Source organism: Epinephelus moara, chromosome 6, assembly GCF_006386435.1.
Source record: "Epinephelus moara isolate mb chromosome 6, YSFRI_EMoa_1.0, whole genome shotgun sequence".
Taxonomy (NCBI): domain Eukaryota; kingdom Metazoa; phylum Chordata; class Actinopteri; order Perciformes; family Serranidae; genus Epinephelus; species Epinephelus moara.
Window position 1 is genome coordinate 37,489,855 of NC_065511.1, and position 18,037 is coordinate 37,507,891.

Consider the following 18,037-nt stretch of genomic DNA (forward strand, 5'->3'; position numbering starts at 1 on the left):
AAATGATGTTAATCACAAATACGACTAAGGGACTGTTCGTTATTTATGAGGAGGGAGGGGGTGGTGTAAAATAGGGAGGCATGTCAAGTATATTTTAAGCACTGGGGAAGGACATGTGTTTTTATTTTGGCTTAGAGGATGGACACAACTTTAAATGGTCGTATTTTGTATTTACTTTAAATACCCTCTGAACCCCAGATCCTACTAGCAGGTTTAAAATGCATGTTTTTATCTAAGACTCACCAAAATGACACCATATATATTATGGCCAGAAACTGTAAAAACAAAAAATGTCAGATTTTGAAATTCTAGTGGTCCCTCAACACATCATGTGCCAATTAGGGGACAGACACATGCCACATTTTTGCGCCTTTGAATAAACTGTTTTTAATATGGATGTGTAATTATAATACTGAATATGACAAGTGTACATTTGACTTTTTTACACATATAACTGCTGTATAATTGACCCTGTTACACTTAGGTAGCCTACATTTGGTGTGCATATATATTAATAAAAATATAGTTATTTATGGTGGAGAGAGGATCATACATTTTCCTCCAGGTCAATTAGGGAGGCTCAAGAATAATATTTGTAGCTTCCAAGAGGGTCAACAAAAAAAGGAAGTCACACCCCTCCTCTGATAAGTTAAGTACAGTCCCTAATATTCGTCATGTAGTACTGGACATGCTGCTTTTTTCATCCCAGGAGTATTAATTAATCTTGTCGGCCCAGTACCCCGCAGAAACTCTTAATAGTTTCACTTGCTGTGTCTTGTAGTTTTTTGGAAAGGCACATACCAGAAAAATTGGGAATAAATCCTAACATGTGATTGGTCCGTCGCATCAGTACGTAGGCGGATTGTCAATTCCAGTCATACGATCTGTCATCATCCTTCGTACAATGCGAAAAGGGAAGTTGAAAGAAGTGGGAGAGGGACATCGCGGAGCTTTATGAAACCTAACGTTACAGTCGCTGGCTGGGTGATCGAGACACTGTGAACAGACACTGAAGTGCCACAAAGACTGTCCCGGAGACGCCATTCACATTAACTAGCTTCCTCTTTTTGGTAGGTGAGTAGCTAATATTAGCGTTAGCTCGCTAGCTAAGGGCTCCTCCCGATGCGGCCACAGCTAAACAACGTTCGCTTACAGCCCTGTGTCTATTATGTGGCTAGCTAACGTTAGCTAGCCGACACTGGAAGGGCCAAGCTAGTTAGCAGAGTAACTTAACGTTGTACTGCTGATGAATGCGGATCAGTCGGCATGTTTAGACTGCCTATGTTAACCTACGTTAATATAACAAACATCTGCGACTCTGTTTCGCCAAGTGATTGACGAGGCAGCTCACTAAATTAACGTCATGCAGCTATGGTTCGCTAGCTGTCATTAGCTGTACACACCCAAAACTGCATCATCTGTGTTTTGGCATTCTCAGACGTTATGTAGAGTTAAATGATAGATGTGGTGTGTGTGAGCATGGTGTGTATTAGGATTTAAACCAACAATGAGCAGGCTAACGCTTCCTTAAAGGCAGAGTTTGGTTTTGGGCTAGACATTTTGAAGTTACTAGGTAGCTATGTTGCTAACGCTAGCAGTCATTACTCTGCTAATTCGAGCCAGTCAACAACAACATAACAGGTTATTTGTGGTTAACTGTGTCGTAACGCGATTTCGACGAAGTTGACAGTAATTATTTTTGGACTTATGCTCGGTATTTTCCTGGTGTGTGGTAATGAGAAATGTCTACGTTACACTGGAATCTGCTGTTGTGTGGTGTATAAGGTTGATGTTATTATTCACCTTGAATCTACACACCGGCAGATAGAAGACAGTTTGTAACTCAACCCTGACTCATTTCCCCACATATGTGCCCAGACCCGTGTGATACTAATCTCCTTTGTGACACTCTGCCTCACATAACTTACAGCTATAAGCAGGAGTTGCCTGAGGTTTTGTTGTTACAGTCACACCAGTTGGTCAACTTTTTGACATTTCTAGATGTTGCAGCTGACTTGACACAGGCGAGGGACTTTGAAAGCACAAGTTCAGATGCCTAAATCTTGGGGTCACTGTCAGGCGGACCCACCACAGTATCAGCCAAACCCCGCCATGTTTTTGCCATACCTGTTACACGTATTTGCTCAGCTAGTTATGGCAAGCAACCAGCTATTGTTTGGAGAGGAAACAAAGTGCGGCTGGTAATGTGAAACTCTTGTTGACTCAATGTGAAGTGAACTACAGTAAATTTCCCTCCATGGTTATTGTGTCGTCAGTTATATCTTGGTCTCGGGGTTTGGACTGCTTGTGTTAAAAGATATATCTACATTGAAATTCCTAGACATTCCCCCATTCTAAAAAGAAATCTGTGCACACACAAAATAGTTTCCAACAGATGACTTCACTTTTTTTTGTTAATTTCAAAGCATGTAATCCGATAGTACAGGTAGTCCTGTTTTTGTCGGGAACTGTTACGTAAAAGTATAGTATAATATATTTCAGGATTATTCCAAGGTCTTGAGATAACCATACAGGCATACATATGCAACACCAACTGGGTATGCTGCATTAAGTGGTGTAGGTCAGTAATGAGCTGCACACTTGGACAAGACTTCTCTACTTTGTAGTGAATGTAAAAGGTTTTTGCATAAAACTTAACTGTTGAAATAGAGTTTGCTTGTGCAGTTTGTTTCTTCTCTGTTACATGGCCATAATGTTTTAGACTGATTTATCCATGGTAAAAATACTTGTCTTATTTAGCATTAAACCGCGAAATAACTATGCACCAATTGCTGTATGCCACCAAAAGCTACAGCTAAGTAATTTAACAAAATCATCAGATAGTGCTTTGCTTGTTATAGTCATGATTCATACTTTCGGACAATAAAAGATCAAAGTATACTCTTAATTTTCTAATACACGCAGCAAACCTCTAAAGTTCAACTTGAACATAAACTGTCTTCTTACATTTGTTTTTTGATCATTTAGACTGTTTACATGAGAGTGACATTTTCTTTCTTTCTTCTCCTGCTCAGGTATTTTCTGCAGTTTCTCACAGCACGTCAGCGTCCAGAGGAAGAGACCGGGCAGTGTGACATGGCAAGTAGAAGTGGAGCTACACGACCCAATGGGCCGAACGCAGGCAACAAGATCTGCCAGTTCAAACTCGTGCTTTTAGGAGAGTCAGCCGTGGGGAAGTCAAGTCTCGTACTTCGTTTCGTCAAGGGACAGTTTCACGAATTCCAAGAGAGCACAATCGGAGGTATGTATTTTCACGAAGGCCATGTTGTCACATTTTTTTATGAACAGGCCCGTTAAATTGTATGCAAGGGTTTATATTACTGGCACACCTTTATTTACCCTCTTGTCATAGGGAGACTTGCAGTGAGTCACACATGGAAATGAGCTTTGAATATCTAGATTATCTACAAACAAATAGCTGTGACAAGAGTCATAGTTCCTGGTCAGTAAATAGGTTATAAAATGAAACAATAAAATCATTTGAGGTGTGAGAGATTAGGAAATGTTACTAAGAGCAGAGGAAATAGGTAGGAAAGTTTTTTAACACTCCAAAAAGAGCATGTGGCAAGCAATATGGGATTCAGTTGAGAAACAGGGGAAATAAAGAGGTGATGGAGAATTGTGAGAGTGAAAAAGGCCAATAGAAACAGAGAACTGTAGGAATAATTGACCAGTCCAAATACTGCCCCTAAATTACTTTCGCAAGGTAGATAGATTTATTAGATAGCTTCAGAGCTTCATGTGATTGAAGATGTTCAGGATAGGATGCTAGATGTTGTGAATATCCAAAAAAATAGCACCAAAAGTTACCTCAGGGCGCCATGTAGCCTATGTACATAGGCTATGTACATATGTAGATAAACAAAAGAACGTGAGCCTTAATAATTCATGTCATTTGAAAAATATGTCAGCAACTAACCTTTCTATCTCTTTCCAAATCTCTTCAACATTGCCTCAAGAATAAGGAGGAAGCAAATCTGGCAGATGTTGGTCATCAGACATTAGGCTAACTTGTCTTGATGTAGCTACAGTTACGTTAGCTAGCTTTTTTGCTAGCATTAGCTAACTTCAGATGTGACTATACAACGTCATTTGTCTGTGAAAACTGTAACACCGATGTAATGTAACGAGTGTCGCTTTTACAGGTGCCCAAGCCACACCTTTTGACCTTCTTCAAGGTATCTTCAATTTAGAGGAGCCTATCACGTAGCAAATCTAGCTAAGTGTAACAGGACAGGGGAAAGTCGGCCAAGGTTGCTCAACTGTTTTTGGAGCACAGAACGAAAAGTTGGGGGGACTTAGGAAGGGTCAATTAAATGAAAGTCCTGGACATTGGTATCCAGTTCCTGGTATGACCAGCAGCTTTCGTGAGGTTAGAACAGTCAGTAGTCATCGACGTAATCTTGCACTTATTTCCCGTTAGCAAACATACTGCCTGCTGGATATCATGTGGTGGAGAGGTCAACCAATTATTCAGTTTTGCTGATTACTTGGCGCCTATGGGACATTTTACAAACTGTCAATAGCTGCAGAACTGGGTTCTGATAATGGCTGATGGCTGCCCAGCCTCTACCAGTCACGCACATACATCACAGACTGAAGTTTAAAAGGGCAGGGTTGTGATTAATTAACCAAAAAGGAGCTTGATTAGTGAGTACAGCTTCAGTTTTTTCCTGCTCCAAACTATCATTGTCATTATCATATTGGCCTATCCATCAACCTCTAGTTTGTTTTAATCAACTTCCAGGTTTGTAACCCAAAGGTCGTCGGTATGATCCCCAGAAAGACAAAAGCAAAGTTGTGTGGTGCAGTTTCCAGGTGTGAATGTGTGTAACTGACTGAAAGTGAACAAAGCATTTTGCTGTCAGTTAATCTATCCAGAGTGAATTAAAGCAAAAAAAAAAAAAAGTGTTAGAGTGAATCCCACCCTACTTCATGCTTCAGCACCCATCCAGATTGTGGATTATCAGTATAAAACATGTCTGATATCACTCAAGCCCCGTTTTCCAAATGTGGACCAAGTCAACCAGATAATCCTCCAGTGTGTGCCTCCAGCGTTGGTCTTAAATTATTACCTTCACAGAAACACGTTTTGTGCAGCTCCGTAGCTCCATGCCCATTTGTCACCGGTTCCTGTGCTTTGTGCCCCTGCAGCTGCCTTCCTGACTCAGACGGTATGTTTGGACGACACAACAGTCAAGTTTGAAATCTGGGACACAGCTGGTCAGGAGCGCTACCACAGTCTGGCGCCCATGTACTACAGAGGTGCCCAGGCAGCCATTGTGGTGTATGATATAACAAATGAGGTGAGTCAGGTGCCAGGCTTTCTGTCATGTGGTTGCTGTTATCAGTGCTGCTTTCACTAACCATAGCTGGAACAATACTGATGTGAATGAAGAAGAGATCGAGGGAGGACCTCTAACTGATGTTTTTTTAGTAGCACTCAAGCCACAACAAAAAGAACCTTAATTTGGGGTACTGACAAATAAATGGTCATCACGAAACTGTCTGTATAAACCTAAAAAGTACATCAGTCACTTGACTCCACAAAGTTACACATGACAACACGCAAAAATATGTACAGATATATAAAATATGCAGATAGATTTTTGATAACAAAGAAAACATATTGGACTTAGAAGCCCCACTCCAGTGTATTTTGACATTTTATGATACATTTCCTGACAACGTTAATTAGCCACACTATTCGCCAAATGTTTTTTGACAAATATTTTTGTGCTCAAAGTTAAACACAAAAGAAGAAGCTAGCTGCTAAAACGGGAAGATGACATATGACTGTTTTAGAAGCTGCAGTTCATACGTCATCCTCCAAGCGTGCACAGAACTTCTTTGCGTCTGAGAGGCAAAACTGATCAACATTGATGCGAGCTAGCTAGTTACTGTCATGAGCACAACACTGGGCCATGACTGAGTTAACTCATTCATTAGCACACACCCACTGTGCCAAGGAATTGCGAGCCGCTGCTCAGTGACACTCGTTCAGCAGGCTAACCCAGTAGCATAAATCACACCCTCTGAGCTGAAGAACGATAGCCAATTCAAACTGAAATAGCAAAAGGTACTTTCATGACGGCTGTTGTGTTTGTGTTGATATGATTGGGGCATGTAACAGTTGTTTATGTATTCTTATATGTCCAAAAAAGCTACGAGATCTTGTGGAACGTAGAGAACCAGCTGCTCAGATGCTCTGCGATCTCTCAGCTGATGAGATGTGTGTGAGCATCGCACATCTCCAGCTGGGGTGGAGGCACTGGCTCTGCAGGTTAACAAGCAGCCACTTGCTCAAGTATATATTAGAGGTGGTCAGATCGATACCAAAATATTGACACTATAGATACTATGTTTCTATTTTGAAGATCAATCCTGGAGTCAACAGGCTCGATACCAAAAAGGGATCACTTCCTCTCTCCTACATCATACCTGTTTGTATTTCAAGAGTAAAACGTTCCATTGTCGTCAACACATCTAGTGCATGCTGTTTACTTCTCCACTGCCTTTGTGTTGCCTGCACTCAAACAACATATGCGTCACACACGCGCAGCAGGTCTGCACCTGACTAGTTTATATACAACACATAATAGCAGTGATGGCTTAATGAAAGTGGAAAAAAACAAGAGAAGGAGAACTTGGAGCTGCAACTGAAAAGAAGGGGGGAGGAGAGAAATGCCTCAGCATCAAACAAACTCCTGACACAGAGACAGAGACAGAGTTGTATGACTGTTTTTTCAGAGTGGGTGAGGCAAAGAATATCCAAGTATACAGGGGTGAAAGTAATATTTTAGTCAAATCAGATCTTCAGAATTGGTTAATGTTACATTTCAATTACAATTCTGGCCCTGTTGACTTGGTATTGGGATGAAACCAAATTTTGTGGTAATGCCCATTTCCAGTGTGTATGGTCTGATGACCCTCATCTTATTAGGGTCCTCTTTTCAGGTGATAAAAATGAAGAAAAAATCCTCCCCCTCATGTGCCACGCTATCCTTGCTAATCACCATGCTATCGTTGCTAATGATACTGACGTGAAATCATAGCTACACTAGGAAGAACGTTAACCAAAATACAGGAAGTAACACTGACTGGCTTGGGCCTTTAATCCAAGCCCCCAAGAACATTCCCGGGCTTTGAAGCCAATTTTAGTGGCTTCAAAACACCATCCAGGTCCATCACGTGATGCCATGGGGCCCAAAAAGACTTTGTCCTATAGACTTGGGAAAGAGTCAGCTGTAAATCAGTTTTTTTGATCGTCACAACCCCTGCGAAATGACTGGTTTCACTATCAGAATTAGATCTATCGAAAGTCTAGAACATCTCTATTCAAATTAGCAGAGCTCTAAACTGGAAGTCATGCTTGCGGCTGTGCTCATCAGCCATAAATCTCTAGTGCGCTTGCTCTGTGGGCACAAATCAGAAGATCCAGGTCATTTCATGCCATGGAAACTGAGTGTTTCTGGCTTCATGTTCCACTGAGCAACTGTCATAAGATTGAACGGGGTCTTGCGTACAACACTGTATCCAGGTCTCTTCTACATTCATGCTCCACATAGACTATATATATTGAACAGCAAGTGTCCATTTTCCACTGTCTTTTGGAAATGACAGCGATGATTGCGTCTGAAAATGGCCTTAACACTGAAAAACAAGCTTCCACTAAGGCAGCAGCGGACTTAGTTATATTCTGTTTGTAAAAAGTACTTGAAAGAATCACAAAAATAGGATGAGGAGAATTGAATGTCAACTTTACTGTCAGCTACGACTATTCCTCTGTCATTCAGCTTAACTTTTCTAATAAAAGTAAAGGACAGAAAGTAGTGAAATACCTTCTGACACTTCTGCTCAACTTGCTGAAAGAGTTAATGTTAAAGTAGACACCGTTTAAAGACAAGGTCTCGAACAAAAAGTCCCTTTTTCTTCACAATTCACAGAACAGGCTTGTACTGTAGGCCACATTTAAGTTTTCTTTCTGTCTTGTGTGCACTGCATAACGTGTGCATGGCAATATAGCATAACCTCACCTCCTGTACTGTACAACATGCTGCTTTTACTTTACAGATTTTATGTCATATTTCATCAAAAACATCTTTTTAATGTGTCTCTTTAAGGGGCCTTGATGAAAAGATGAACAAAGGCATAGCCAGACATCAGAGAAATGGCTCCTGCTGTCCTCGTCTGTCTGTCACATGGGTCTTATTGTTATTTTTCACTAACTGAGTCACCCCCCCTCCCCCTACCCCCACCCCTCCCTGTTTTGTTTGCCAGGAGTCATTTGTACGGGCGAAGAACTGGGTTAAAGAGCTTCAGAGACAAGCCAGTCCAAATATTGTAATAGCTCTGGCTGGGAACAAGGCTGATCTCGCAAACAAGAGAGCACTGGACTTCCAGGTTTGTGTTCTTTAAATAAATTAACTAATTATGTAAGCAGAGCCAGAAAATGTCTGTTGAAGCTAACATTAAACACTCACAGACTGGTTATGATTTATTAAACATGCTGTCAGGATAACACAAACTCTAACCCTGTCAATTACTTGGGACATTGCTGCTGTGCTTCCCCCACATTGCAAACTGTGAGGTCATTTGTATTAATGATTTCCTGATGTTGGTTTCTCTTTCACAGGATGCACAGTCATACGCAGATGATAACAGCTTGCTTTTTATGGAAACATCAGCAAAGACCTCTATGAACGTCAATGAGATATTCATGGCCATTGGTAAGTGTATATCTAATACTCCCCAGTCTTAACTATATGAAGATTTTAACAGTATTCATATGAAACAAATCTGTTTACCACCCTCCCTAATGTAAGAGCCCTGATACACCACACTCCTGACCAGCTGTGGACAGACAGTGGTGCATTCAGGCTCTTCTCATAAATTAATGTTGGGAAGTATCACAGATTGTTATTGAGGGGTTTAAAGTCACTGATGAAACCCAGCGTAAGCAGCGGTGATGAGTGGGGCAGAGGCCAGATGCAAAATTTCTCAATGAGGGAGAAAGAGAGGATCTGCTTCTGGACGCTTTTTCTTTTGTAAACTACTATGTGGGAAAACAATATTAAACAAAATTATAGTGTAAGCGTTTTTACATACGCAAACCTCTCTAACTCCGCCAGGACGCCGATGCCCCCCCCCCCCTCGTCTGTTAAATGGTATCTCCCAGGTGCACTACGTCATCAAACCATGTGATGTTTGGTATTGCCGGATTCAGGAAGCTCTCGACTTTTCAAAAATAACATCATTTTTCTTTTATTTATTATGTTTTTTGCACCAGAGCAGCCTAAACACAAAAAGTCCAAAATCGCGATAACTGGTGATGTCAGTGTTGAAGTCATGTCATGCCATTTTTCGACGGGAAAAGTTAAAGGATTACTTGCGATATTATGCGGAGCCGTTAGTGGCACGTAGCTGGTTTATAAAAGGTAAGAGTCTCACTCCTACCACTATTTCTGGCTGAGATATACCGCCTAGAAAGTGGGATCACAACTTTCACGTTTCATATGGCTTTATTTGGTGATATTTTATGGTGTTTCTGTGTCATAAACAACATCAGCTATCATAATCACACCTGATTCAATAAGATACAATGTTTGAAGCTGGTTGAGTGTTGTTTGATCACTGATAGTTCTGTTTTGAAGCCGAGTGACCGACTTGTCATTTGGAGCTCCGCCTGGATCTTTTCATGGAAAAACACTGTAGAATGGTCATACTTTGAGCAGTCTTCTTCAAATGTGTAACAAATGTTCATTGATAGTGTGCCTACAGCCCCACAGTGTCATTTACCTGCTCACATGAAGCCACAGACAGTTATTCATCCTGAAACACATTTTTTATTTTATTTTAGGCAAAATCTTCCATTTTTTACTGACTTCAGAGGCCCATTACTCTGTCTCTGTATCACCTAGAGTGTTTCTGACACTTTCACAAGAAACTTCAGAGAGTTTTCTTTCTGGCAAGACCTCGTGCATGCATGTAGTCAGAGCGGTTCAGAAGCTACAGTCATTTTAATTTGGATATGTCATTTTAGGTGTTTTATCACAATGTCTATAGAAAATTCAATAAACTAATAATAATTAAGCTGTAAGTCAAATTCATCTTTAAAAAGCAACCAGCCAGCCAGTTACTGTGTCATGTATATTATCATGTCGATTATTAACATGATATCAATATTTTACTTTTTTAACTATCACGGTTACCGTCAATATTAGTGTATCGTAACACCACTGCAATAAGAGTCATTTATTAATGTAGTCTGCACAAAAGTTATACAGATGACAGAAACATACACACTGAGGCGAAGGCTTCACTGAAGCAACAAACACTGAAGAATATTCTCTTAAAGGGACAGAAATTCCCTCGAGACAGCGGCAAGGCCAAAAACGTTACAGAGAAGGTTTGTTATTTTGTTTAAGGGAAAAAAAAGAAACGCAATAAGGAACAGCTTGGGTGCAGGGATTTTTTTTCTTCTTTACACAGCTATTCAGTTGTCAAGCAAATACATGGGATTGATTTTTCAAGTACTTGGAGTGTGCACTGTGCAGCTGTATTGTAGGATGATAGAAGTATTGGACATCCCTGTACACAGCATTTACTGTTCAGCTGACACATTGTTTAACAGTTACTCTGTTGCGATGAAATTAAGTGTCACAGCCCATAATGTTCACTCAAGTGTTGTGGTCCTTACCGCTCTTTATGGAAACCTCCTGATGGTTGTTGTTGAAGTAATGGTACACTTGGTCAGACGTTGCCCTTCAGGCCATCTCATATGTGGAAGAGAGACAGACTTAGCTGGACCCTCAGCTTGGCTAAAGAACACTGTGGCCTTTGAAGACTGTGGCCCCTGAACTGGGATGCAGCATCTGAAACCTTGAGCTCAATTTGCATTTAAAGTTAATCAGACTTTTTAAACTCAAATATTGATATCAATATCAGCCTAAAAATACATCAATAGGCAGACCCCCTGCCCGACCCCAACCGAACTGCTAGCTGAGCTTAAAGAGACTTGAGAAGGTGCAGCAGAGGCCACGGAGAGTGACAGTCTGGACCTGTCTTTGCAAAATTACATCTCCGTACTATCCAGACTGATAACAGTTGAATCCAGGGTGTGATGTTCTGGAGAACGTCATAGTGTTTTCACAGTCTTTGTGGGGATGTAGAGGACAAAAATAGTACTTAATTTTCTCAGACTGGGATCAGGATCAATTAAAAGTGTAATACATGTAATTTACTATTAAAAAGGATTTAGTGTGAAGCTACTCTCAAAGGGTGCACGTCCAAAGTCCGTCTCAGGGGCCAGTCTCGGCCTGCAGAATGATTTTAAACCGCCGGCTGCTTGTTGTTCAGAATGTACTAAGTATGGCCCATAGCACAATATTGGATAATCAATTAAGATCACTTTGCACTTTTTTAGCGTGACTATATGTAGACAGTAAACAAGCAAGCAGCAGACATGTTAGGTAGCAGACATGGCTGTAGCAAAGAAGCATAAAGTTGACAGTGGGGGCCGCCGCTTTCAGGAGCATTGGAGAGATTATTACTTTTTCCACTTAAAGATGTTTCGTCTCATTTGTATGGGATTTTTTTAAACCCGTATGATAAAGAAACAGCTGGCCCCCAGGTGTTTTCAGAATTATCTAATCTGGCCCCCATTCTTAAATGTTTAGACACCCCTGTCTTAAAGGAATAGTTCACCTGCAAAATGACCATTTCTATATCAGTCACTCACCATGTGTTACGTTGAATTTGTGAAGATAATTTTGTTTGTCTTGTATGCCTCCATGGTGAGCGTAGAATCCAGACAGAAAAAAAAAAACATTCTTCATGAACAGACAGCAAAACTATATCAAAACATTCATTTATAAACTCTGAAGCCCAGTTCAGACCAATGACTTGTGACAAGACACAACGGTTTAGAACACAACAGAGAAAAGTTGCAGCAGTGTGAACTAGACGATCTGAGCTCGACTCAAGCTGGCTGATGGTGTCACCTGCAACTCCATTAGTCAAATCGCCAGCGGCTGGTTATAAAGCACGTCATCTGTTTCTACAGCCAATTGGCTCGTAGTGAAGTCTGCTGATCAAGTCAGAATAACCGCAGACATACAGAGAGTTGTTGCATAGCGATGATACACCGTCTCATCTAGTTGCATTGGTGTGAACCGGCAGGTTTTTAGAACGTTGCAGAACGGCGCATTTCAAGTAGTTGCCTTTTTCAACTCGTCTCGTCATGAATCTTTGGTCTGAACTGGGTGTTACACACCTTGTGCAGTATAATTTGAGTTTCATTTGTCCAGTTGTATGCTCAGTACTTCCCAAACACATTAATTTCCACTAAAACATTACGATCACGTCAGTACAGTCTTATGCATATTTGAAGGAGGCATGTGAGAAAAACAAAATTTTGGGGCGTTGGTGGCTTAGTGGGTGGAGCGGGCGCCCCATGTGTGGGGCTGTTGCTGCGGCGGCCCGGGTTCGAGTCTGGCCTGTGGCCCTTTGCTGCATGTCATACCCCCTCTCTCTTCCCCTTTCACACTTGGCTGTCCTGTCCATAAAAGGCAAAATGCCCAAAACATATCTTTAAAAAAAAATAATAATAATAATTTTCTTCCTGAATTCAAGTTAACATGGTGAGTAATTCATACACAAATAGTCATTGTGTGGGTGCAGTATTCTTCTCAGAATTAATTTGGTGTCATCATACTGTATCTGAGGTCATCTGATTATCTGTGTTGATGTCATCGCTGATCTTGTTGCTCTGTCATTGCAGCAAAGAAGCTACCCAAGAACGAGCCTCAGGCGGCCGGAGCCAGCAGCGGGCGGAACCGGGGAGTGGACCTGACGGAGACGGCTCAGCCCACCAGCCGTCCCTGCTGCAGTAACTAACCCAGCTCTTCCTGCTCATCCTTCCCACACACCCCGCCACCCCCTCCTTTCCTCCCCCCCTCCTCCCTCCCAACTGAACATCTGGACATCGGGCTCCTTGGCTTCCTGACGTCAGACCTGACCGTCAACCTCACCTCCCTGGAATAGCTAAAAGACTCTGTATAGCTGCATTTCTAATACCTTTTTTTTTTTGTTGATGTTCTTTTTTTTTCCTTTTTTTTTTTTTTAACTTTTTTTAAGAAGTGTATATCAGTATAATGGATGCATGTATCACTACAACGCCTAAAAAAACACATTTTTATCTCTTATTCAGTTGGAAGACTAACCCCAATTAAGAAAGACGAGCGAGCGAGAAACCTGTGAACGTGTGATTGTGTCGTGTGTGAATTTCCAAGTGTGATCTGCTGATGAGAAGGTGTAGCCTCATTTGTCACTTCACAGGGCTGACTGGATGCGAATGGTGTTGCCTGTAGTGCTCTTTGTGTGCGGGTTAAGTTATGCTCACAATCAGAAGAAAACCAAATTGTTCCCATCTTGAGACGCCTGGCTTCCCGGACCGTCTGTTGTGAGGCATCGATGCGTTGAGACGGTGCCAGGAAAGGACTGTTGCGCAAACCAAGACTCCCTCCCTCCCTCCCTTCTCACATCTGTTACACAAGAAGTCGTCTTCATCCAAGGATGGAAAGTGCGGAAAATAAATTTGGTACTGTCCAGTTGTTGAAATAGCTGGAAAATACACAAAAAAAGTCTTTGAGAGTATTGTAAAGAAAAACCACCTTGATACACATCTGGCTTCCTATAACACATGACCATCTGTAGAGCAATACGAGCTCGTCACATCGCCGTACATCATACTGAACAAAGTCATGGTGCAGAAAACACTGAGGTGGAACATGAGGAACATCGTCAGGTCAACATGAGCTTTTGACGTTTAAAAATTCTTCATCAAGTCCATCACAGAAGTTAAATTCGGACACTGATACGGCTTCACATGGAAAAGAAAATCAACAGGAACCTTGAACATCCTGCTTTGTGGGTTGCAAAGACTTGAACATACGACTAGTTCTACTCATCTATGTTGATCCGCTCTGTTTCTGTCCAGGCCAGTAATCAACCTGCATCAATTTGGGTGATCTCAATCAAACGGGGGGGGGGGGGGGGGGGGGTTGTTTTTTAGACTAGAGTTCAGACAGCACACAAACAGAAAATTGGATTACCACCCATTGTCACAAGTCTGTGGAAAAAAAATATACTCTAATGTTGTTATAGGGTGCAATGTTGCAATGTTGTCTTCTTCCTCCTTTAGCACAGCTTGCAGGGCTTGTGAGCTCACCAGGAAATTATCTAGAGATTCCGAACAATTGTACAGTTCAATATAGGTCTGCTTTTTTTTTTTTTTTTTTAATTTTCATCCTAGACCTTGTCACAAACTGGTCAAATGTTAAGCAGTGGTGGTCTTTTTAGGTATATGTAGTGTTATTAACAGAATCCCTTTCTGGTGTCTTGTTACTTTTCTCAGAAATGGTCCATGGTCATGTTTGAAAGGAACTTTTATTGCATTGCACAGTGTTGATCATGTTTTAATTAATGACTGCCCTTCGATTTTATATGACGGACTGTATTGGACTTGCTAACCTACAGCTGTAAGCAGGTAGCATAATTAACCTTACTGGTGGTCTCTCTTACAGCTCAATGAATTTTAATGATGTAAAACAGCATTACTAGTGATGGGCTGATCAGTTTTGAGTGTCTGAATACAACTTAATAAATTCAATAAAGAGGTCTCTTGTACGCCTTTTTGCTCTGAATATGTCGGTGGGATCACATGGGAGTAAAGTTCATCCGTGTTTTTCATTGAAAGTCTGACCCCTTGAGTAGTTTGACCACATCTTAGATATTTTTCTTTGATTTTGAAACAACTGTCGCCACAAAATCTGTGCAGAGCTGAGCATTAAGGTTCTCACAGTCCTCAGGAGGATTTCTAACTAGAGCTGCAATGAGTAATAGAAAGACAATTAACAACTTCATTTCACAAAATCATTTATCAAGCAACACCAAGAGTCTACAGCCACATGGTTGCTGTTCTATGAGGATGTATTGGGCACAGTACATTCTCTCAGCTAAATGCTAAAGTTTAGCTGGTCATTTTACCAAGTTTGCAACCTTAGTGTAGCATGTCAAAGGGACTGTTCACCCCCAAATCCAAAACACATTTTTCCTCTTACCTGTAGTACCATCTATCAGCCTAGATTGTTTTAGGCCTAGTCCACATGGACCCGTGTACTTCTGAAACCGTATATTATTCTATGCGATTTGGCTGTTTGGCCACACGCAACCGCACTTTTGGGCCCTGTGTTTCTTTGAAACCGGAGTCCAGGGTGAAGTCTTTGGAAGACTCCAGTGCCAGCGGTTGCGTGTAGATAGGATAACCACAGTATTTTATTACCTGTCTCCATTGTTTGACATCAGAGCGGTAAATAGCAAGTGAAATGGCACACCAAACAAACATGCTGGTGCTAACTTTATTTGTGAGCGTGCTATCTGCTCTCTTTGGATGGCATATCCAGCTGGTCGACCTAATTCAACAGCAGAGGCGCCTGAACGACCAAAGAAGGAGGCTGCTCCTGTTGCTAGCTACCCCAACTAAAAACTTCGCTTTCAGAAGTACACGGGTCCATGTGGACTAGGCCTTAGTGTGAGGTGCCAAGTGTTAAAGATATCGGCTGCAGAGATGTCTGACTTCTCTTGAATATAATAGAGCTAGAGCGGCAAACAAATACATTTGAGAAACTCCACAGAAATGTCTCTTTCTAGAAATCATGACCTGGTTTCACAAGATATTCCACAGACCTTGTGAGCAGTTTCATGTAGGGTCTATTTTTCTCTGCTAAACTACACCCATCAACCGCATCACTGTGCAGACGGAAGCATGCATCTACTGCTAGGACCATTGAGCTGGCTAATGTTACAGCTCAGCTGGGGAGGATGCCATTCATTTTCACGTCTCGTGCTGTCACAACCATGAGCCTCCCGTCTGAGTAGATGGATACGGTAAGAAATGAAAGAGACATTGCTGTTGAGTTTTTCAGAAGTAATGCTATTAATAGTGACCACAGAGATGCCCACCTTCTCTCAAATATGACAGAGCTAGATAGCACTCGGCTTGTGGTGCTCAAGAAAAAAATACATTTGAGTAGCATCATTGATTAGCATTGTCACCTCACAGCAAGAGGGTTCCTGGTTCAAACCCAGGGTGGGGAAGCCCCTCCATGTGGAGCCTACATGTTCTCCCCATGTCAGTGTGGGTTTCCTCCAGGTACTCCGGCTTCCTCCCACAGTCCAAAGACATGGAGGTTAATCGGTGACTCTAAATTGTCCATAGGTGTGAATGTAAGTGTGAATGGTTGTCTGTCTCTATGTGTCAGCCCTATCAAGGGTGTACCCCGCCTCTAACCCAATGTCACATGTAATAGGCTCCAACCAGTTGTCGGTTGATTGCTAATGAAAATAACCGTTAGCTGCAGCTCTACTCCTGACCACCACGCTACTTTCTGAGTCGAGTTCTGTTTCAGTTCCATGTCCCGTGTTTTTCGAGTGTTTCCACCATCTGCCTCCTCTCTCAGCTCTTGGCTGTGTTCCACGCTGACACTTCACACACTCCACATCCTCAAAGTAGAACAGTCCTCTGAACTCTCAACCAGTCTTATCACATGTTTGGCCAAGACTCAAATCTCTCTGCAGAAATGACCTCCTGCTCCTGTCAATTAAAGTCCTTACAACCTCATTAACAGCCTCTTCATCCAGCGACGCCCACACAACCCTGCAGGCAACAGTCAGTGGACAGAAAGAGGAGTCGTGAGGAGATACGGCACAGGGATCAATAACTGATTAAACTCACGGTCTTCAGCTCTTCACGGTAGCCTTGATGGTGTCCCTCATGAGCAGACAGTGCTGTGTATTAAAGGGTCAGTTCACCAAAATTACAAAACATGTTTAAGCTTATCCCTGGTGGTATCTATTCTGGAGGTTTGCCAAGGTTTTGAGATTTTTGCCATCACGCCAATATGGTGGAGAATTTTGTTTTTAAAGCATTGGAAATGTATTCTAAAGAATTCAACAGGAACATCTCTCTCTACAAACAAGACAATTGTTTCTCTGAATAATATGCACAACATAACAATGGTGACAAAAGTTCTTAGAGGGACTCTAAAGGTCCATTTATGCTCAACGTTAAATACAGATCCGGATACGGACGGAGCCTTCTGTCCGTGCTCCTCGTTCATTTCATCTGTATTTCTGCACGTTTCCATAAAGCTTACGGATACGGGCCAAACGGAGCAGTACCACCGGGAACCATGGAGGCAGTGTTGTCACTACCTGATACGTAGCTCTAGTGAGACACGAAGAAGAAATAATTGAATTTCTCTCATCAGCAGTACTAGAGAAAAGAATTCTCCGTCCTCCAGTCGCGATGTATTTAACGGCCTCACCAACCACCGCCTCCTATAACGCTGCCTCTGTTTTTGTCTTTTATGCAAGAGGTACATTATCAATATCTCCTCCACAGTCGCCATGTTTGTTTTTGAGTTTGTTGTTGTCATAAACTTTTGACGCTGGGCTGCCTTTTGGTGGATATATTGGTTAACATCCATACCAACGTAAAGGGCGCATGGAAGTATGTGGGCAGTGACGATGTGGGCAGTGACGGTAACATCGTTTGAAATGGACGTATACATTTTCGTACGTAAAGGGAGCATACATGAGCCTTAAGCTGGTCCCTGTGCTCAGAGCAGACAGGTATTACCAGTTGGAGCTAAGAAGCTGGTCCCCGAAAACTGGTCACATTGAGGTCCTCGGATCATCTTGAGTAAAGGCCTTCACACACCGGGGGCGTTCAATAGCTTTCATCAAACTGTTGCTTTTGTCATGAGTACTTTCATACAGAATGCAAACATTTCATTGGGGAAAAAGCAGCATAGTTTTTTGGGAATGAGGTTGATCCGTCGGAGCTTTGGCACTGCAAATAAAGGAATCAACCAATCACATTGCACCTATACTTTTATGAGTATCATCAAACAACAACAGGGAGGCTCTGCAGTCCGAAACAAGATGTCCAACT

The 18,037-nt window shown here is 41.9% G+C and overlaps 1 protein-coding gene across 2 annotated transcripts; it reads left to right on the forward strand.

Annotated features, from left to right (window-relative positions):
* Positions 1 to 882: 882 nt before the first annotated feature.
* On the forward strand, positions 883 to 14,700 carry rab5ab (RAB5A, member RAS oncogene family, b). 2 transcript variants are annotated; one of them, XM_050046539.1, is made up of 6 exons: positions 883 to 1,074; positions 3,036 to 3,262; positions 5,176 to 5,327; positions 8,302 to 8,424; positions 8,657 to 8,750; positions 12,803 to 14,700. In XM_050046539.1, exons 2-6 carry the CDS (start codon positions 3,097 to 3,099, stop codon positions 12,916 to 12,918), a joined length of 651 nt encoding a protein of 216 aa, XP_049902496.1. In that variant the 5' UTR covers positions 883 to 1,074; positions 3,036 to 3,096; the 3' UTR covers positions 12,919 to 14,700. The 2 variants fall into 2 exon arrangements, with proteins under 2 accessions (XP_049902496.1, XP_049902495.1); XM_050046538.1 differs by having other exon boundaries at positions 884 to 1,070.
* The last annotated feature ends 3,337 nt before the right edge of the window (positions 14,701 to 18,037 follow it).

Coding starts and splice junctions, on each gene's coding strand:
- rab5ab (XM_050046539.1), top strand. CDS start 3,097: ATGGCAAGTAGAAGTGGAGCTACACGACCCAATGGGCCGAACGCAGGC. Junction 3,263..5,175: donor CCAAGAGAGCACAATCGGAG/GTATGTATTTTC, acceptor GTGCCCCTGCAG/CTGCCTTCCTGACTCAGACG. Junction 8,425..8,656: donor AGAGAGCACTGGACTTCCAG/GTTTGTGTTCTT, acceptor TCTCTTTCACAG/GATGCACAGTCATACGCAGA.